The sequence below is a fragment of the Silurus aristotelis genome, assembly GCF_946808225.1.
Source record: "Silurus aristotelis genome assembly, chromosome: 6".
NCBI classification, from domain to species: Eukaryota; Metazoa; Chordata; class Actinopteri; order Siluriformes; family Siluridae; genus Silurus; species Silurus aristotelis.
The window spans coordinates 13,392,479-13,414,724 of NC_139579.1; the positions used below are offsets into that span (position 1 = coordinate 13,392,479).

At 39.1% G+C, this 22,246-nt stretch overlaps 4 protein-coding genes across 5 annotated transcripts in view; 1 reads left to right on the forward strand and 3 right to left on the reverse strand.

Moving 5' to 3' along the window:
• Positions 1 to 22,246, reverse strand: part of LOC310727135 (V-type proton ATPase subunit C 1-A-like) — a 207,806-nt gene that overhangs the window by 8,931 nt on the left and 176,629 nt on the right. Inside the window, exon 1 of one of the 2 annotated variants that reach the window (XM_083543349.1) lies at positions 55 to 230. The exons of the other annotated variant lie outside the window; for it this stretch is intronic. The gene's annotated coding sequence lies outside the window, so the exon portion shown is untranslated. Of the gene's footprint in view, positions 1 to 54; positions 231 to 22,246 lie in introns of those variants that run through there. 2 annotated transcript variants of the gene reach the window in all.
• Positions 3,486 to 9,119, reverse strand: txnl4a (thioredoxin-like 4A). Its single transcript, XM_083543406.1, has 4 exons — positions 8,964 to 9,119; positions 5,385 to 5,560; positions 4,923 to 5,026; positions 3,486 to 3,852 (listed from the first exon to the last, which is right to left on the reverse strand). Exons 2-4 carry the CDS (start codon positions 5,535 to 5,537, stop codon positions 3,681 to 3,683), a joined length of 429 nt encoding a protein of 142 aa, XP_083399532.1. The 5' UTR covers positions 5,538 to 5,560; positions 8,964 to 9,119; the 3' UTR covers positions 3,486 to 3,680.
• On the reverse strand, positions 10,002 to 18,131 carry adnp2b (ADNP homeobox 2b). Its single transcript, XM_083543263.1, has 4 exons — positions 17,841 to 18,131; positions 16,885 to 17,002; positions 15,569 to 15,661; positions 10,002 to 13,031 (listed from the first exon to the last, which is right to left on the reverse strand). Exons 2-4 carry the CDS (start codon positions 16,990 to 16,992, stop codon positions 10,449 to 10,451), a joined length of 2,784 nt encoding a protein of 927 aa, XP_083399389.1. The 5' UTR covers positions 16,993 to 17,002; positions 17,841 to 18,131; the 3' UTR covers positions 10,002 to 10,448.
• Positions 22,147 to 22,246, forward strand: part of ngly1 (N-glycanase 1) — a 6,452-nt gene continuing 6,352 nt past the window's right edge. The window contains exon 1 of the mRNA XM_083543293.1: positions 22,147 to 22,246. This exon is cut by the window's right edge and continues 94 nt beyond it. Coding sequence (XP_083399419.1) covers positions 22,240 to 22,246 — 7 coding nt within the window. The 5' untranslated portion in view covers positions 22,147 to 22,239.

Sequence of the window (22,246 nt, forward strand, 5' to 3'; positions counted from 1 at the left end):
TGCAGTAATTCTGTTTCAGCACAAGATCTCACAGTGGATTTTCCAGGTACATACCTTCACTTACACCAGACCCGTGGCGTTAAAGAATCATCCTGCTTTTCAACAACAACAACAACAATAATAATTATTATTATTATTATTATAATAACTCCTAATGGGTTTAATGGGAGCTCGTGCTGTTCATGAAGCTCCTGTAGATTTTTTTCCCGGAGTCAGTCAGCTGATCCGCGGGAGGCGTGTTCACTACCGCACCGTGCTGCGCAGAAACACCGCCACCTACAGGTATTACTGTGAATCATACTAATACTAATACTACTAATACTACTACTAACACTAATAGTACTACTACTACTACTACTAATACCAATACTCCTACTAACACTACTTATACTACTAATAATAATACTAACACTACTAATACCACTACTACTTCTACTAACACTAATAATAATAATACTAACACTACTAATACTACTACTACTACTACTAACACTAGTAATACTATTACTTCTACTAACACTACTATTACTAAGTATACTAATACTATTACTACTCCTCCTCCTCCTACTAACACCACTAATACTACTAATACTACTAACACTACTGATACTATTACTACTCCTCTTAACACATATTACTACTACTATTAACACTAATAGTACTACTAATAATACTAACACTACTAATACTATTACTACTAATAATAAAAATACTTTTACTACTCCTCCTTCCACGAACACTACTCCTCCTACTAACACTACTAATACTATTACTACTACTACTACTAATGATAATAATACTAACACTACTCCTCCTACTAACACTACTAATACTACTACTAATAATACTACTAATAATAATACGAACACTACTAATACTATTACTACTACTAATAATAATATTAATACTATTACTACTCCTCCTTCCAATAACACTACTCCTCCTACTAACACTAATAATAATAATAATAATATTAATACCAACACTACTGATACTATTACTACTCCTCTTAACACTTATATTACGACTACTACTACTATTAACACTAATAGTACTACTAATAATACTAACACTACTAATAGTATTACTACTACTAATACTAATAATACTATTACTCCTCCTCCTACTAACACTACTAATACTACTACTACTAACACTACAAACACTAATACTATTACTACTCCTCCTCCTACTAACCCCACTAATACTACTACTACTAATAATAATAATAATACTAAGACCACTAATACTAACACTACTACTACTACTGCTAATAATAATAATAATAATACTAACACCACTAATACTAACACTACTAATATTATTACTACTACTAACACTACTAATACTAATTATACTAATACTATTACTCCTCCTCCTCCTAACACCACTAATACTAACACTACTAATAATACTATTACTCCTCCTAACACTTATATTACTACTACTACTAATATTAACACTAATAGTACTACTAATAATACTAACACTACTAATACTATTACTAATAATAATAATAATGTTACTACTCCTTCCACTAACACTACTCCGCCTACTAACACTATTAATACTACTACTACTATTAACACTACTAACACTAATACTATTACTACTCCTCCTACTACTAACACCACTAATACTACTAACACTACTACTACTACTAATAATAATAATACTAACACCACTAATACTAACACTACTAATACTACTAACACTACTACTAATAATAATAATACTAACACCACTAATACTAACACTACTAATACTACTAACACTACTAATACTATTACAACTACTAACACTACTAATACTAACACTACTAATACTACTAACACTACTAATACTACTAATACTACTACTACTACTAATAATAATAATACTAACACCACTAATACTAACACTACTACTACTACTGCTAATAATAATAATAATAATACTACCACCACTAATACTAACACTACTAATATTATTACTACTACTAAAACTACTAATACTAATTATACTAATACTATTACTCCTCCTCCTACTAACACCACTAATACTAACACTACTAATACTACTAATACTCCTCCTAACACTTATATTACTACTACTACTAATATTAACACTAATAGTACTACTAATAATACTAACACTACTAATACTATTACTACTACTAATAATAATGTTACTACTCCTTCCACTAACACTACTCCTCCTACTAATACTACTAATACTACTATTAACACTACTAACACTAATACTATTACTACTCCTCCTACTACTAACACCACTAATACTACTAACACTACTACTAATAATAATAATAATAATACTAACACCACTAATACTAACACTACTAATACTACTAACACTACTAATTCTATTACAACTACTAACACTACTAATACTAACACTACTAATACTACTAACACTACTAATACTATCACCCCTCCTAACACATATTACTACTACTACTAATATTAACACTAATAGTACTACTAATACTATTACTAATAATACTAACACTACTAATACTATCACTACTAATAATAATAATAATGTTACTCCTCCTCCTTCTACTAACACTACTCCTCCTACTACTATTAACACTACTAACACTAATACTATTAATACTCCTCCTACTACTAACACCACTAATACTAATTATACTAATACTATTACTCCTCCTCCTCCTACTAACACCACTAATACTAACACTACTAATACTATTACTACTCCTCCTAACACTTATATTACTACTACTACTAATATCAACACTAATAGTACTACTAATAATACTTTTACTACTAATACCAATACTCCTACTAACACTACCAATACTACTAACGCCACTACTGCTACTAATATTAATAATAAATAATATTAACACTAATAATACTACTAATACTATTACTACTACTACTAGGAAGGAAGGAAGGAAGGAAGGAAGGAAGGAAGGAAGGAAGGAAAGGATGAGAGAGAGAAAAAAAAGAAATATGAAATATGTAAGAAAAGAAATATTAAATGAAAGAGAGAGAAGGAAGGAAGAAAGGTAGGAGAGCAGATTGACAGATGGGGAGGGAAGGAAGAAAATAAAAAGGGGGAAAACAACCCCAATATGTGATGTGTGTATCAGACTGAACCCACCTTTTTCTACAATACTGAATATTAGAGTTTACTGCTAATTAAAGTGTATTATAATAATTATAAAGTGTATTACATTTATTATAATCTATTATAAACACTAGTGCATTATATTTGCATAAATAAGTCACTTGTTATTTGACTTGTGAAATGATTTTCTCTTCGCTTTAAACGCTAGGTCAGAGAGCACAGTGCTGCCCCCTATCGGTGTGGGTGTGCCTATAAAAACCCTCATGGAATTTGCAAGTGGTTTCATTGGGAATTGTGCAGAAATTTGATGGTTCTGTTTGTCCTTCATTGTCCAAATAAAAAATAATAACGCTGCATAAATACAAGGTGCACAGACTCACATTTCCGAATGATATCAAAAACATTTATTCACAACGTTTAAACAAAACGCGACACGTTTTCAGCTGCGGTGAAAAAAAAAAAAAAAAAGAGAAAAGGATCTTTAAGACAAGACCAGGTCTCTTTTCAGTCTGTATGTATACGTGATGTCTCAGTGAGGTGTCCATCCAGGGGTAACGTCTCTGAATACGTACGAATAAATAGAGTTAGTATCTGTATTTGGTTGAATAATCTTTAGGAGACACGACGAGACCTCGTCCTTTGCGCGCTCCTCTGTACACCGTCTCGATGATGTCGATCATCTCCTGTTTGTCCTCCATTGTCCAGTTGATCTTGTTGTTGTTACCTGTGCCCAGGTCGATCATGATATGCTTGTTCCTGTGGAAAGCGGAAACGAAGCTCCGTTAGAACACGACTGATCTGCGGCTTGGCCAAAAGTATTGGAATACCCGCCATTGCACAGTTGTAGACTAGTGCATTTTCTGTTCACTTTAACTAGAAGACCCAAACCTGTTCCCCTGTTCCTACAGCCAGCTCCATGAAGATATGCTTTACATAAGTTGGAGTGGAAGATCTCCTGCTGTGGAGCTCTGAACCTCACAAATTTCCACAAAACCTGTTAGAACATCTTCCCAGAACAGAAGGGTGAAGGTTATTATGAAGAGACTAAATGTGGAATGGGATGTTCAAAAAGATTCACATATTTATCTTATGGTCAGGTGTCCACAAGGAATACGATACAAGTTACATCCTGTCATTGGGTTGTTTTTTGTTACGTATCTCCAAATGTCGACATCCTGCTTGGGAAAATTCTGCAGGTTCAGATTTTATTACTTGAACCAAAAACAAAACGAACACAGAAAATCCTATTTCCCATTTAAGATTGATGGATAAATGGACAGAACAGCAAGACAAAAAAAAAAAAGAAAGAAAAGGAAAGGAAATTGGAATATAACAAACACCACAAACACATTTTTCAGTTGCTGTTGGTTATAAAGTAACAGTGAAAAAAATAAATAAAAGTATTAAAAAAAGAAGTAAAAAAGGAGTAAAAAAGAAAAAAAAAAGAAAAAGGTTCTTAAAAAGTAAAAAAAAAAAAGTTTTTATACAATGTTTTGATTTTGTATTGAAAATAATCTGATTCAAGATTTAATTCTTTTTGAGATCGAGTCTGATCCAATTAAAAACAAGTGTTATGGAGGTTAAAGTTCAAATACAAATTTTAAGTTTTTCAAAGTTGTTTTCATTGATCAGTTTGAATTATTATTATTAGTAGTTTTAAATTATGTAAATATTAGTTATGGGCAGAACTGGAAAAGGTGTTGGGCCTTGACCACTGATTGCCCTCCTATTATTTGTACCAGCCCACCCTGATATAACCGGCCCTGTTTAGAAGACAATGTGTCATTTTTATTATAGAAAAAGGGCAGAAGATCTCGAGGATTTACCTGAAGAAGAACATGACCGTGCAGGGGTCGTACAACTCGTACATCTTGTTGAAATCTGGAACTTCTGTGATATCCACCAGGTAAATCACTGCGAAATTCTTCACCTGGGGGAAAACAGGATGATTAATCGTCTGTCTGTCGGTCTGTGTGTCTGTCTGTCGGTCTGTGTGTCTGTCTGTCTGTGTGTGTGTGTGTGTGTGTGTGTGTGTGTCTCTGTGTGTGTGTGTGTGTGTGTCTGTGTGTCTGTCTCTGTGTGTGTGTGTGTGTGTGTGTGTTGTGTGTCTGTGTGTGTGTGTGTGTTGTGTGTCTGTGTGTGTGTGTGTGTGTGTGTGTGTGTGTGTGTGTGTGTGTGTGTGTGTGTGTGTGTGTGTCTGTGTGTGTGTGTGTGTGTGTGTCTGTCTGTCTGTCTGTGTGTGTGTGTGTCTGTCTACATCTGACAGTTTATAAGGTTGATCTAAAGACCTTTTCCGCAATGCTGTACAAAACTTCATCCATTTTCATGCACGTGGGGTCCCAGTCGTGGCCAAACCGGATAACAAGCACGCGATCCTCTTCGGATAAAATGGCCTGGTCCACCTGCCAGCCGTTATGGAGATGAGGAAGCATGTACGACATGTTGGCTCAAGAAGATAGTTGACCTGTAAGAGAAATAAGCAACACTGTTCAACATGAAATAGATTATTTCAACCTGAAAGGTGAACAGAAATCTCTGGTCAAAACCTCCCAATGCATCTTCCCGGACTTGCTCTCTTTGCACAATATTCCTTTGGTCACTGTTCAGTTTATTTTGATTGCTGCTATTGTTGAATTGCACAATTCTGTTTACATTTTTCTGCTACTGTGCACCTTATTCTGTCACGACAGGTTTTACTGGCGGAGCTACTGCTATTCTTATTTTTATATTTTGTGTACTGTGTATTGTCCTGCACTGTCTTGTGTTGTCTTTTGCACTGTCTTGTGTTGTCTTTTGCACTGTCTTGTGTTGTCTTTTGCACTGTCTTGTGTTGTCTTTTGCACTGTTTGCACCAGTTGCACACATGCACTTTATGTGGCGAGGTTCTTAGTTCCTGGCCCTGTGTTCTTCTGTTCTGTGACTGTTGTTTTATGTAGCACCTGGGTTCAGGAGGAACGTTGTTTCATTTCACTGTGTACTGCATCAGCTATATATGGTTGAAATGACAATAAAAAGCGTCTTGACTCTTGCATCACCGCCAACCTAATGCCATAGAAGAAGCAGACGCAGAAACATTCCCACCAGACCACAGCGGGTTTAGGACCGAATTTTTCCACCAATAACCATCACCCTACTGAACTCTAAACTACACTACAAGAACACTTTAGGTCTCACTGACGCTTTACTGTCAGAAATCATCATGCAGCTCGGCTCCATTCTGTACATTCTCCTTCATCTCATAGCATCCATCCATCCATCCATCCATAATTTAGGTTCATTCTTCTTCCTCATGAATGTACACATAGCACCCCATACTGACAGAAAAACACAGAATTGTTGCAGATTTATAAAAAAGAAAAACTGAAATATCACATGGTCCTAAGTATTCAGACCCTTTGCTCAGTATTTAGTAGAAGCCCCCTTTTAATCTATTACAGCCAGGAGTCTTTTTGGGAAAGATGCAACAAGTCTTTCACACCTGGATTTGGGAATCCTCTGCCATTCCTCCTTGCAGGTCCTCTCCAGTTCTGTCAGGTTGGATGGTAAACGTTGGTGGACAGCCATTTTTAGGTCTCTCCAGAGATGCTCAATTGGGTTTAAGTCAGGGCTCTGGCTGGGCCATTCAAGAACAGTCACGGAGTTGTTGTGAAGCCACTCCATCGTTATTTTAGCTGTGTGCTTTGGGTCATTGTCTTGTTGGAAGGTAAACCTTCGGCCCAGTCTGAAGTCCAGAGCACTCTGGAGAAGGTTTTTGTCCAGGATATCCCTGTACTTGGCCGCATTCATCTTTCCTTCGATTGCAACCAGTCGTCCTGTCCCTGCAGCTGAAAAACACCCCCACAGCATGATGCTGCCACCACCATGCTTCACTGTTGGGACTGTATTGGACAGGTGATGAGCAGTGCCTGGTTTTCTCCACACATACCGCTTAGAATTAAGGCCAAAAAGTTATATTTTGGTCTCATCAGACCAGAGAATTTTATCTCTCACCATCTTGGAGTCCTTCAGGTGTTTTTTAGCAAACTCCATGCAGGCTTTCATGTGTCTTACACTGAGAGGCTTCCGTCGGGCCACTCTGCCATAAAGCCCCGACTGGTGGAGGGCTGCAGTGATGGTTGCCTTTCTACAACTTTCTCCCATCTCCTGACTGCATCTCTGGAGCTCAGCCACAGTGATCTTTGGGTTCTTCTTTACCTCTCTCACCAAGGCTCTTCTCCCCCGATAGCTCAGTTTGGCCGGACGGCCAGCTCTAGGAAGGGTTCTAGTCGTCCCAAAAGTCTTCCATTTGAGGATTATGGAGGCCACTGTGCTCTTAGGAACCTTAAGTGCAGCAGAAATCTTTTTGTAACCTTGGCCAGATCTGTGCCTTGCCACAATTCTGTCTCTGAGCTCTTCAGGCAGTTCCTTTGACCTCATGATTCTCATTTGCTCTGACATGCATTGTGATCTGGAAGGTCTTATATAGACAGGTGTGTGGCTTTCCTAATCAAGTCCAATCAGTATAATCAAACACAGCTGGACTCAAATGAAGGTGTAGAACCATCTCAAGGATGATCAGAAGAAATGTATAGCAGCTGAGTTAAATATATGAGTGTCACAGCAAAGGGTCTGAATACTTAGGACCATGTGATATTTCAGTTTTTCTTTTTTAATAAATCGGCAACAATGTCAACAATTCTGTGTTTTTCTGTCAATATGGGGAGCTGTGTGTACATTCATGAGGAAGAAGAATGAACTTAAATGATTTTAGCAAATGGCTGCAATATAACAAAGAGTGAAAAATTTAAGGGGGTCTGAATACTTTCCGTACCCACTGTATGTCTATCTCTCTATGTATATTACTGTCTGTCTGTCTGTCTGTCTCTGTCTCTCTCTCTCTATGTCTGTCTATTTTCCTATGTATATTTCTGTCATTCTCTCTCACTCTCTCTATCTTTCAAGATATATTTCTGTCTACCTCTCTATGTATATTACTGTCCGTCCATCTCTCTCTATATCTCTCTCTCTCTACCTTTCTGTCTATTAATCTTAGCATCTCTCTCTATCTTTTTAAACATGTCTCTGTCTGCCTATCTATCCAAGTATCTATCTATCTGTCTGTCTGTCTCTCTCTCTCAAGATATATGTCTATCTCTCTATGTATATTACTGTCTGTCTGTCTGTCTCTCTCTCTCTATCTATGTCTGTCTATTTTCCTATGTATATTTCTGTCATTCTCTCACTCGCTCTATCTTTCTCTCAAGATATATTTCTGTCTACCTCTCTATGTATATTACTGTCCGTCCGTCCATCTCTCTCTCTCTCTCTCTCTCTCTCTATCTATCTATCTATACCTGTCTGTCTATTAATCTTAGCATCTCTCTCTGTCTCTCTCATATATGTCTGTCTATCTTTTTAAACATGTCTCTGTCTGCCTATCTATCCAAGTATCTATCTATCTATCAGTCTGTCTTTCTCTGTCTCTCTCTCTCTGCATGCCTGCATGTCATTCTCTCTACCTAAATGCTACACTGATGGTAAAAAAGTGTTTTGTGGACGTATTTAAAATATGTAAACACCCGTCCTACAATTTCAAACTGTTATACATGACAGAACCGCTTCTGGTCCTGTATACTATGTTTTTAACAAAAAAACAAAAATTTTAATCTAAAAACAAACCAAAATAAAACCGGTAACGCACAGTAACAGGGTTACACTGGACACCATAAAACGCTACACACATGCGCATGCGCGGTTGTTTCCCGTAGCTACTAAACCTTCTTGAAACGTCTAGGTCAATTTCAATAAAAAAAACAGGTAAAAGATCAGAAATCCTTTTAGAATCAATAAATCGGGTAAACTGCTCAGTACATATAAATAAATCCTACCTTTAATTAAAAACAAGAAGCACTTTATTCGCTTTGTTGTTGCTGCGGCGCCGCAAACACACAGCCGTATGTACCCCTGTACCAGAAAGTGACGTCACATGCAAGCGTTTGCGTTTTAAACCCCTGCTCACAGCGACCCCTGTCTGCGTGGCGGTGAACAAAAAAAAACAAGCAAGACCACAAGGTGTGGTCAAAAGTATGCGGACACATTTGTCATCACACAAGAGCACAATAATAAGTATAATAATAATTTCACGCCTTGCCTTGAGAACGCAGATGGAAACCATACATATGGCATGTTCTTTCATATATATTTTATGGACAATTATATTTTTGACCTTTGAGAACCTGGACCATTTGGTCCCAAGTTGTTAGATCTGGAAGAGTAAGCTCAGTGTTTATAAAGAGTGGTGTGTACTTATCACTTACACAATCAGGCATAACATTATGACCACCTGCCTAATGTTATGTTGGTCCCATTTTGACCCGTTGAACATCAACAGCAGTTTGAGCTACAGGAGCTCGTCTGTTGGATCGGACCACACGGACCAGCTTTCGCTCCCAATTTCATCGATGAGCCTCAACCACCCACGACCCGGTCGCCGGTTCACCTCTGTTTCTTCCTTGGAGCACTTTAGATAAAGACTACTGCAGATCAGAAACATCCTACAAGAGCTGCAGTTTGGGAGACGCTCTGACCCAGACGTCTAGACATCACGATTTGTCTCTTACTCTCGCTCATTTTTCCTTCTTCGTCATCACCTTTGAAGACAAAATGTTTACTTGTTGCCTAATAAATAAATCCACCCACTAACAAGTGCCATGATGAAGAGATCATTAGTGTGATTCACTTCAGCGCTCATGTTTTACCGTCAAACTGTTATGGCTGATCGGTGTAAACATTACAGTGCAGCTCGAGACTGTTAGGAACGTACAGCGTGAACCCCCAACCTTCTGATCCGCAACCCAGAGCATTAACCGTTAAGGTACAACTTTGTGATGATAAGGTGAAAAAAAAAAAGAGATGTTACTCAAACAGATATTAAAGATAAGTTTATTTTACATGAGCAGGTTTACGGCCGTCTGACCGACACGTTCGTCTTGAACCAATTACTGCCACGCTTCAGATTTCTACTACACATTTATAACTTAAAGAGCTCTAAATAATAGAGATAACGAGGAAATGATACAGAACAAAGAGACAATTAAGGCGAAATAAACCACAGCACAAAAGAGTTGTGGCGTAACAGGGGTATTACTTACGAAAATATGTCAGAAAACTATAATACGGTGAACTGTTTTACCGAACAGGACACAAGCTCATCCAGATTACCTTTATTCATTCAATTTATGCAAATATGGGGCTAAAGTGGACCTACATGACGACAGTACACACCTTTTGCATTGTTTCAAAATAAAAATAAAAAAAAAAGAGTGTATATATATTTTTATACAGGGAGAAAAAGAGATCAACGGGATGTCGTTTTATTCGCCCTCGTAAGGTGCTAAACAATCGTCGAGCTTTTCGGCTTCGTCCACGTGAATCGTTTCCCGCGTCGGGGGCTTCTCCGGCTCGATTTCCGGAATGAACAGATCATGTTTGACCTTCATCAACTCTGTCATGTTGAAACCCAACAAGACGGCGGCTTTGTTTCGCTGCAGTTGCTTCATACACCTGGTTCGTTTGGAGCCGAACTGGCAGGCGACGTCGGTTTTGTTCAGCAGCAATCGGCTGCTCAGGGCGACGATCTCCTTCTTGATCGGGTACGGCTGTTTGTTGAAGTACTTGTTGACGAATTCCCGACGAGCCTCGAAGGAGCGTAACTCCATTCCGGTAGGATCTAGAGCCAATTGCACGGTGGGATCGTCCAGCGGTTCGGCTGAGGAACCAGGCAAACTTGCGAACCTCTTTTTTCTTGCTAGTCTTTCTCGTTTATTCGCTTCGATGGCCTCCTTTACAGCCAGCTCCAAACGCAGTTTGCTCTGCATTTCTACGTTCGTCTCGTTGGACTGAGATGCTGGAAGAGGGGAACCTGGAATGGAAAACAAACCCTGGCTTTCTCTGGGGCCACTGGTTTTAATCCTTTCTGCGTCTTTGAGGGTTTTGGGTGCAGAGCGACACCTGGAAACGTGCACGCTTATCGCTTTGACTGTGGTTTTGCCCGTGTATACGCCACCGCAGTAGATGCACTTGTACGCTGGCATTTTAAGTATGGCATGGACGGTAGGCACAATGTAGTGCTTTTCTCTGAGGTGCATTTGATAGCACTCCATGTTCAGCAGCTTCTCAGAACAGAACACGCAATCCAAGCTGTCCGGTTTGGGCACAGGCATCTTGCATACGGTTTGCGGAGTCAGAGGGGACATCTTTAAAAAAATCAGATCGAGAGAATTAGTAACTAAGGCCAAGTTAAGCTCTTTCTCTCCCATCATCTCTTTAGGGGCCGTGGTGTTGATGTCGAAGTAGGGAAACAGGAGGTGGCCGGACTCGTCGGTGTAAAGACGATACTCTCGCCTCATGAAATCACAGTTGGCCTTTTGGGTCGGATTGTGCTCGACCTGAATATGAGCAACGAGCTGTTTGATTGAATAGAACATCCCGGGACAAAACAAACAGTTCAACCCATGAACCAGATGTTCGAATATCCCCTTTTCGGAAAGCAAGACTTTACACATCAGGCATTTCACCGTCTTGTCAGGCATTTTCTTCATAAAAGGAGCTCTGGCTGCCAGACCTAGCTTAGACTTCTTGGAGGAGTCTTTATGGATCTCTACGTGGGAGTCATATATATTAGATGGGAAAAGCTCATTACAAATAGGGCAGGTAACCCATTTCTTGGTCTGCTTGGAATCTTGGGAGTTTTGCTGATGCACGCCGTTGTTTTGGGACACCGGCAACGGTGCTTTGCTGACTACTTGGACATTGTTCGCGTGGACGGACAAAACTTGTAGTGGTGCAAGAGTGAAAGTGGGCAGCCCATCGACTTTGTTGCCTGTGGGGATCAGATGACTCAGAAGAGACTGGGATGTAAGCATGGTACCTCTCGGGGTAGGTTGATTCAAGGGGAACCTTGGAGCAACAATCATCGGCTGTGGAGGTTGTCCTCTTACCGCCGGGATGTTAAACTGTACCCCGGGTGGAAGCAGAACTTGGCGGGATGGAGGATTGAGAGGACTTGGGACTCCAACCCTGACTGGTTGTTGTCGTGGAATAACCGACTGAAGTGCTGAAGCAGGAGCGGGTCCTCCAACGTTAGGCAGCATTGCCGAGAGTGTTCTTGGAGCTTGGACATTTTGAATGGTCAGTGGCTGACCAGGTTGAAGCAAACCTTTAGCCTCAGCGCTCGCAAGCTGAACCAGGGCTGAGGCTTGAACAGGAAGAACTGCTGAATTAGAGGATTGGAGTAATCTAGGTCCACCATTCACCAATGGCAAGACTGGAGCTGGAACAGTAGTCATTAAGGGTTGGCTAGGAGGACCTGCTAGAACAGGACTACCTTGGATCTTTGGTGCTAGAGCAGGTGCCGGCTTCTTAGTGTCGGTTTCGAAAATAAGCGAGTTTATGTGCAAGTCGAGTTCCCTGTGCTTGTCAGAGGTCAGGATGTGGTACAGCAGATGCTCAGACGTGTCCGCGTTCGCACCGCAGACCTTACAATAAAATTTCCTATACATCTGCCCGAGCGATTTCAAGTCAGTATCTGCTCTTTGCCCAGCAAAGCGATTCAACAGTGCAGTGTAATGGTTAATGAGAACATGCTTTCTCATGCTGTATAACAGATCGTCACGGACGGGGCATTTGCGGCACTGAAACGTGTGGCCGCTTAACGCTTTAGCGGACAGGGGGGTCACCGTGTCCGATTCGGGCTTTTGGTTCTCGAAATGAAACAGTCTATAGTGCTTGGAGATGACCTTGGGGTGGCCAATAAACGGGCAGGACGAGCAGGCCGAGAGACTGCAGGCCGACTGCTCGTCATCATGGTAGCGGTGGATATGAGCTTTGAAGGAGTACCAGGACCGCGTGGAAAATTTACACAACGAACAGCACAGTCCCCGAGTGCGGTAGGTCCACTGGAGAGAAAGGGGGGAAAAACAAAGATGGACAAAAAGCGCAAACGTTAGTCTCTGAATCTCTCTATTTTTACCAGTTAAATATAATAAATACATAAAAATAAAATCGAGCACTTCCAGAATTTTTCCGTTTCAAGATCATTGTTTATATAAACAGAGTCAAGGATCAGTGTCCAGACCTGGAAATCACTGAAATTAATTTTCATTCTTTTCCAAAAATGTGCAAAAACTCTGATCTTCGAACATACGGCTGTTCGAGAACAATCCTACATCTCTGAGCCGTCTCCGAGAAAAGTGGAGCATATAACAACATTAAACTCTATAATGGTCCACGAACTTTTGGCCGTGTAGTGCTTGTTAAACGGATTCTTCTTTTTTAGAACTACATAAAAAGCCAGAAGCAAGCTGCAATCACGATGCTCTGTATCCTCTGTATTTCTGAAGGTTTATGTAGAGACCTTGAAGCTCCCAGTGAATGATGATCATTCTCTATAATAGTACTAGAACATCTCATGAAGGTTAAAGGGTTTTTATATGAAATGGATTTCCAAAGGTATATTCATTACGGGTTCACAGTTCTGTACGTACCTCGGGTTTCTGCAGTTCTGTTCGATTGTGGTACATTTTGGAGAAAGAAACGCGATACATAAAATTGCGTGTCGTTTTTTTTTTATTTAATTAACGCACTTTATTATTTATTATTATAATATTCGAGCTCAAAAGATCAACAATTTCTTTTAATTTTTTAAAAACAATTTTTAATGAAATGCCTGCTTGGTCAAATAATATATAATATTTGATATACAGTGAGGAAAATAAGTATTTGAACACTGCTATTTTGCAAGTTCTCCCACTTAGAAATCATGGAGGGGTCTGCAATTGTCATCGTAGGTACATGGCCCCGGTCATCCTCTCCTTAATACAGTGCAGTCGCCCTGTCCCATGTGCAGAAAAACACCCCCAAAGCATGATGCTACCACCCCCATGCTTCACAGTAGGGATGGTGTTCTTGGGATGGTACTCATCATTCTTCTTCCTCCAAACACGTTTAGTGGAATTATGACCCAAAAGTTCTATTTTGGTCTCATCTGACCACATGACTTTCTCCCATGACTCCTCTGGATCATCCAAATGGTCATTGGCAAACTTAAGACGTGCCTGGACATATGCTGGTTTAAGTAGGGGAACCTTCCGTGCCATGCATGATTTCAAACCATGACGTCTTAGTGTATTACCAACAGTAACCTTGGAAACGGTGGTCCCAGCTCTTTTCAGGTCATTGACCAGCTCCTCCTGTGTAGTTCTGGGCTGATTTCTCACCTTCCTTAGGATCATTGAGACCCCACGAGGTGAGCTCTTGCATGGAGCCCCAGTCTGAGGGAGATTGACAGTCATGTTTAGCTTCTTCCATTTTCTAATGATTGCTCCAACAGTGGACCTTTTTTCACCAAGCTGCTTGGCAATTTCCACGTAGCCCTTTCCAGCCTTGTGGAGGTGTACAATTTGGTCTCTAGTGTCTTTGGACAGCTCTTTGGTCTTGGCCATGTTAGTAGTTGGAGTCTTACTGATTGTATGGGGTGGACAGGTGTCTTTATGCAGCTAACGACCTCAAACAGGTGCATCTAATTTAGGATAATAAATGTAGTGGAGGTGGACATTTTAAAGGCAGACTAACAGGTCTTTGAGGGTCAGAATTCTAGCTGATAGACAGATGTTCAAATACTTATTTGCAGCTGTATCATACAAATAAATGGTTTAAAAATCATACATTGTAATTTCTGGATTTTTTTTTAATTATGTCTCTCACAGTGGGCATGCACCTACGATGACAATTTCAGACCCCTCCATAATTTCTAAGTGGGAGAACTTGTAAAATAGCAGGATGTTCAAATACTTATTTTACTCACTGTATTATCAAATAAAATGTATACAAATAAAATAAATCTAATTAATGCATGTTTTAATTATAGTGATTCAATTGAGTGACCGATTCAATTCTCACTAATTTAATTCAATAAAAATGTAATAAATGGAAAAATTTAATTAAATACTATTTGGTAATACAGACGTGTGTTTTACGTTTTATATTTAATTGCAAGCAGACTTGAACAAATGTCTTCATTCGTTCCATCCTTTTCTTCCATTCATTCATTCGCTCGATATGTGGAATTTTCCGGATTTTCTCTGGAAATTCTTGAAGCTGGACAAAAAATGGTAAAGAATCCATAATGCTGTTAAAAAAAAAATGCAGGAAGTGACAGCAATTTTTTTTACAGCACACTCCAAATCGTATTTCTGGTACGGAGTGAGGCGGAGACTAAACAAACGTACGGTCCGCCACTTAAAACGTTCCTAAGGGAACTCAGATTGTAACTGTGTTCCACACGTAAAAAGTACCGAACTGAAAGTCCTATGAATATGTGTACCGTTACACCCCTGATAATCAAACACGAGCGTGGGTGAAGGGTACGTTTACTGCCGAGCGAATTTACACCGTTTAAAGCCTGACGACTCAAAACTGTGGATTATAGATTTACCTTTTTCTTCCACTTGCCGTTAAATCCGTCTGATAAATCGGTCCATTCGGTGGCATCAAAAGCGCTGTCTCCTGGATCAAACTCCTGAAAACTCTGAGGAAAAGAATAAATGTTCACTCGTGTTAGAAATGTAAATGGATTCAAAAAAAATAATATATATATATATATATATATATATATATATATATATATATATATATATATATAGGGACAGTGCTGTGAGGATTGGGCAGCAGTCGAAGGCGGGGGCCTGCTTAGACTGCTGCCCCTGCAACCTGCAATTACGGATAAGCGGGAGAAAATGAATGAATGAATGAATATATATAAATAAACCACTAGTGTCACTCGGGAAAAATGTCCATGTGATCAATTTCTTGCGAAACATGAGCATGAGCATCGTATACGAGGTGGTATCAAAACGTTCGATCGTGTAACTGGTGCGGTTCTGAGCCACATCTGCGTGAAATTCTGCACTAAACTCGGAAAATCTGCCGCACAGACGTTTGGCGTACGGCGATGCTGAAACGAGACGTTCAAGGTGTTTTGAGTGGCACACATGCTTCAAGAGGGGAAGAGCGTTGCTGGAAGACGATGAGGGATCAGAAAGATTCGTTCTCAACCCCTGGAAATCGTCTGTCTCACTTCAGCACCTGCACCACTACACGCCAGACTTGTCTCCTGCACCCTCTTTTCGAAGATTAAGTTCCAGCTCAACGATTTGTGTTTTGACACCGCTACGGAGATCAGGTGTGATTCACAGAAGGTGCTCGACGCGCTATATTGTGATTTGTGATGAGAGTAGTGAGCAGGTGGAGAAGATCCTGGAGAGGTGGAGGTACACGCTGGAGAGAAGAGGAATGAAAGTCAGTAGGAGTAAGACAGAGTACATGTGTGTGAATGAGAGGGAGGGCAGTGGAGTGGTGTGTTTGCAGGGAGAAGAGGTGGAGAAGGTGGAGGAGTTCAGGTACCTGGGGTCAACAGTGCAAAGTAATGGAGAGTGTGTCAGAGAAGTGAAGAAAAGAGTGCAGGCAGGGTGGAGTGGGTGGAGAAGAGTGATAGCAGGGGTGATTTGTGATAGAAGAGTATCTGAGATCCCTCATAGTGTCACTAGAATACACACATCACTTATTGACCTGCACAACCTCCATAACTCACTTTTCTCAGAGCAGCTGGTGGCAAATTTCCACATATAATCACAGGATGGTGCTACAGAAGTGGTGCAGATACCTTCCAGAAACTGCATCCAAATGCAGACCAACTACAGGCACCTACAGACCCGAGGATAGAAAGATCTTCCAGGATAAAGCAGAACTCACCTTAGCCAGGTTTTGGCACTCTTCAAGGCCGAAATCGCTTAGAATGTTTTTAACTTTCTTTCTTGTTCTTCGGATTTTCTCGATTCCCCGAACTGGAAACTGATACATGGTTCCTCCCCTGAGGTGGAACACAAGCGTTAGGAACAACAGGGACGATCCGAGCGTGTGCAATGTGCAATTTATTTACTGCAATGTGCAATTTATTTACTGATAATTCGCATTCACTCATCTCTGATATTGTGCTTTTTTTTTTTTTTTGAGTCAGAGTTCAGAAGGAGAACTCTGGTCTCACACCTGTGCTTAAAAATTAAGCACGTGCCACAGCTGCACAAGAAAAAAAAAACATTGTATTGTTTATTTTTGGAAACACCTGAGCAAAAACTTGCACATGTTTAATAGGTTGCACGATGCTCAGATAGACCCAAAAAAAAAAAAAATGCAATCAATCAATAGCCAGCTGTTCGTGCAAAATGACTTGGTAATGATTCTAAATAAATACATAAAGTAATCTGGTTTTCAGATTGCATTATTACCACCATCACCACGAAATGCATTCGTTTATATGCATGCGATTTGGTTATTAATGCAAAACATTGCATGCATACATTTAATTGCATTGCATTCTTAATAAAGCAACATGGAAAAAAAGGAAGAAAAACTTATATAGCAAATTATGGCGCACAAACGCGTGTACATGCATCATCATGCATTCTGTGCATTTAATAAATATGTGTTCCGTGTGTGTGTGTGTGTGTGTGTGTGTGTGTTTTGGAGATCCATGATATAATATAGTTTCAGTTTGGAATCAGGACACACACACTCGCATGTACACACACGCGCGCGCGCTGTCTTTTTTTTTTTTCTTTTCTTTTCTTTTTTTTTTTTTGGTCTGTCATCATTATTCATTCGGCGCATGCATTCAGCTAAACTGATTGTCCCTTGATTGTGTATCTTACCTTCTTGATTTTTTTAAACCTTTTTTTTAATTCCCCCGTTAAAAAAGGGCGACAAAAGCAGACTTCGACCACCAGTGCGCGCGCCAACAACGACTACAGGATGCACAGCGCCACGGTCACGCGCAAAACGTAGACTCGTATTTATTCTTTTTTTTATTTTGCACCAGCAACGAGCAATTAAAAAATTATATATTGCACCCAAATCCGAATTTGTAGCTTCGCTGCTCAAGCCCATAAAAAGAGAAAATGGCGCATTGAATGACAAGGAAGTGACGTACACCCCTAATTACCATAGTTCATTCCCTGACCAATGGGATGTCAGTGCACTAAAAGTCTAAAAGATCTAAATAAACTGCTCTTTACACTCCATTAGAGGTTTCCATTATCAAGTCCAAAGGTGTTTCTGTTAAAAACTGAGTTGATTTCTTCATTAATTCCAATCAGATTCATTATCTGGGATGGAGTAACTGATAAGTGGGTGGGACTACTGAGGGTTATACCCAGCACGACCACTAGAGGGAGTGTGTGGGCTCCTGGTCGCTCAGCAACTGCAAAAAGTGGGAGGGAATTGTGAGGGCTGATGAAGTCATATCACCCCATAAGTCCTCGGCCAATCAGAGGTGAGCGATCGCCCGATCCTGTTCTCAATCTGACGTAGACCTAAAAAAGTCCACTAGCTATTCACGAGGCTACCAAGTGCACAAGTCGCTCACTAACTGATTGAAACTTCTTAATTACGCACAGTTAAAAAAAATATATCCGTATAATTTTTTCCAGCGTTTTACGCGCAAATTTATTTGTTGTTCAACTTTTACTCCTAGTTTTCACCTCCACCATATATGTATATATATCCCGAATCCTGAATAGTCACAAATTTGGCAAGGTCAGCGCAAAAACCCCATCGCGGCGTCAATCCTGAAAAATGTAATCGCTACGAAGGAAGTGCGCGGAAGGTCAAGTTCTCTGTGAACGTATATAGCGTGTATAGAAGTGTATTTACCTTTTAGTAGGCAGAATTACGATTTACGTTATAGTTTCCGCCGTTGTGCGGAAATAACGTGGGATACCGTGGGATTCCAGTATGTAAATTAATATGTAAATAAAATTTGCATATATTCGCTAATTAATTAGCATACATGAGGAAGTGTAAGTTGGGAAAACGGAAAAATTTAATTAGGAAGAAAGACAATTTAATATGATAGATAGATAGATAGATAGATAGATAGATAGATAGATAGATAGATAGATAGATAGATAGATAGATAGATAGATAGATAGATAGATAGATAGATAGATAGAACTTGGACCCTGCTAACAGATGACTGTTTTAGCATGTTTAACATTCCAATCATATCAAATACATTCCGGTTAAACACGTTAGAACAAAGACGTACGCTAAAGAACTACGACAGCACGCGGTCTGAATGATGTAGCTAACAAACAACAAATTTTAATTCGGTGTAATTATCATGCTTTAAATTAAAGACACTCTCCCAAATCACCTTCACAAAAGTAAACAGATTACGGATATACATTTTTTATAAATTACTCCCTAATGAGTGACTGTGGTAAAGGAAAAACACCCCGAGATGGCATGAGGAAGAAACCTTGAGAGAAACCAGACTTCAGAACTAATCCTAATCCACAACACTAATCACAGGTCTATCATTCAGGTGTTCAGTGATGGAGACTCGAATATTATCCTGTTTATAGCAACTGTAGTCCTGAGACTTTGTAGCAGACATTATTATATTAATAATATATTAATTACAGTCCAAATCCTTCCTCATGGTTCCTGAGTGGAATCATCCACAGGAACCTCATAGATCTTTATAAATCGAAACTATGTGACATATGAAAGTTACATGTGGAAACGTGTGATGTGTTTTGGGGCAGTGAACAACCAGTGGAAAGTAACTGTTTAAAAAACATTTGAGATGAACTGACACTAAGTGAAATATTGATATTTACTAGACTTTAAGCTGAAGCTTTACAACGAGGTAATTATAACATTTACGTACATTTATCTATGTATTTTTACATTTGGTTAAAAATTATTCTTATTTTTTGGGGGGGGATATCACAAGTATACTGTGCGTGGGGGAGGGGGGTGTTTTTTATTTTCCATAAACTGGGAAAAATGAATGTTTTTGATCCACTATGTGTTTGTATATTTTACAAATATAACTGTATATTCCTAATAAACATATCTATAAAGAAATTGGTAATTAATCATAATTATTAATATTATGATAAAAATTTATGAATATGATTAATTATTAATATAATTACTAATATTACACACGATTTATTATACATTTATTATACAGCACAGAGACACAGAGGCAACAGAGCCTTTGTTTTTTGAGACACATGCATGTTTCATTTATTTCCAAAAACACACAAGAATTAGAAAGTAAAAGAATGGAAGAGATTTCTGTTCAAATGTGCCATTTTTGTCTCTAACAGAAGAATTTATGAGAATGTGTATTGACGGTTTGCTGCTTTGACACAGGTTACGGGTGTTGTCCTTAAAACCATATCTTTCAAAGCACACATTAACAAGATCACCTGGGCATCTTTTAATCACATCCGAAATTTAAATGCCCTCCGTCAGCCCCCTCAATATGAGCACTGCTATTATAGTTCATGCTCTTGTCACTTCACGCTATTGCAATGCTCTTTTTTTGGTCTACTCCATAAACTCCTACACAAGTTACAGTTGTTGCAGAACTCATCTACACAAATACTCAGTAGAACTCCTACTATAGAACAAATATCTCCTGATCTTCAACAGCTGCTTTGGCTTCCTGTTAAGCAGCGCATTAAATATAAAATCCTGATTTTTGTTTATAAGGCATTATATCACCTGGCTCCTTCGTAATTATCAGACCTAATTCTAGCATGTACAACTTATAGAACACTTAGGTCAATATTGATATTTACTAAACTTTAAGCTGAAGTAGTTCTACCTCATATGCGTTTGGCGACTATGGGATCTTAAGCTTTTATCTACGCTGCCACATACTGTGGAATTTTCTTCCTCTCGATATCCACTGTCTCTATTTTATGGCTCTTTAGCTTCATGGTTTAGGGTTGTTTGGGAGCAGGGAAGGTTCCAAAATTTGAAAGGTATCCTCAACCAACATGGCTCCTATTCCATACATCGTCTCACACCATGCAGTTCCTTCTGGACTGCGGCTCATTGGAACCGGCTTCATCGTACAATAAGACGACGAGCCGAATCCTATTTCCGAGTTCTGAAAGTGTTATTTCAGAGCAAACAGTCATCTGGAGTGTTATCTATCATGGAATGACCTGCACAGGCACCGTACCTAAATCCTATTAAACTGCTCTGGGATGAAATGGATCACAAGAAACAAATCTCCAACTAGTAAAGAAGATCTTCGGGATGTTTTGCAAGAGGTACTATACCATTGACTTGTAAAGAGCCTTCTTATGACAGTATAAGGCACAATTTAAGCTTTGGAGATTTGTTTTCTCCTTCATAAGTGCCTCATGGTAATGAAAATTGTATGGTATTGTATCACGTGTAAGCTGGTGAGAGTGTCTTCCTTGAACAGTTAAAGACACTGGTTTTATCAGCACCAATTATTACACCCACACGCATGACACTAATGTTCAGTGGTGTTGGGGGTCAGGGATCTATACAGTGTGCATCGTCGTTCTGGAACCGTGTTTGGATTCCTCAGTTCCAGTGAAGGCAAACTGTACATGTTTCACATACTGACATCCAATACAACTGTGTGCTTTTTGTTTTTGGGAACAACCAATTATAGGTTGCTTCGTCCGAATACTTTTGACCTGTGTTATTTTATTTTATTTTTTGCCTGTGTGTGTGTGTGTGTGTGTGTGTGTGTGTGTGTGTATATATATATATATATATATATATATATATATATATATATATATATATATATATATATATATATATATATATATATATATATATATATATATGGGTTGGGGGTAAATAGAAATAAACAAAATAACTAAACTATATATAAAATATACTACTTTAAATCGCACGTTGGGAATCTATTTTGCAGGAAGGGCCGTAAAATCGCCTGAACAAAATGCAAGGTCGATAAAATATAAAACAAATAAAACAACATAAAAGCGTTTACGTTCTTTAAAAAATAGACAATCTTATAATTAATTCGATAAAACTTTGTAATTTGAAACGATTTTAGTAATAATTTTAGCGTTATTTTAATCAGGCACTAAAGCGCCAGCTATGCTGCATTCGGCCTGGTCTTGAATCTAAAAACGCCCTCTACCTAGTGCACATAGTACAGCATGAATTGAGATCTTACCCCCTATAAAGTGCACTATATGTGGATTGAGACAGTTTGGTTCCATCCTCGGGTTCGGAGACATGGCCG

Bases quoted from the DNA above. Each gene is read 5' to 3' on its own strand.
- txnl4a (XM_083543406.1), bottom strand. From the start codon at position 5,537: ATGTCGTACATGCTTCCTCATCTCCATAACGGCTGGCAGGTGGACCAG. The intron at 5,027-5,384 runs GTCTTTAGATCA...GTTTTCCCCCAG, and splicing joins TGTACAGCATTGCGGAAAAG to GTGAAGAATTTCGCAGTGAT. The intron at 3,853-4,922 runs GTAAATCCTCGA...CGCTTTCCACAG, and splicing joins ACGGTCATGTTCTTCTTCAG to GAACAAGCATATCATGATCG.
- adnp2b (XM_083543263.1), bottom strand. From the start codon at position 16,992: ATGTATCAGTTTCCAGTTCGGGGAATCGAGAAAATCCGAAGAACAAGA. The intron at 15,662-16,884 runs GTGAGTTCTGCT...TCTTTTCCTCAG, and splicing joins AGTGCCAAAACCTGGCTAAG to AGTTTTCAGGAGTTTGATCC. The intron at 13,032-15,568 runs GTAAATCTATAA...CTTTCTCTCCAG, and splicing joins ACGGCAAGTGGAAGAAAAAG to TGGACCTACCGCACTCGGGG.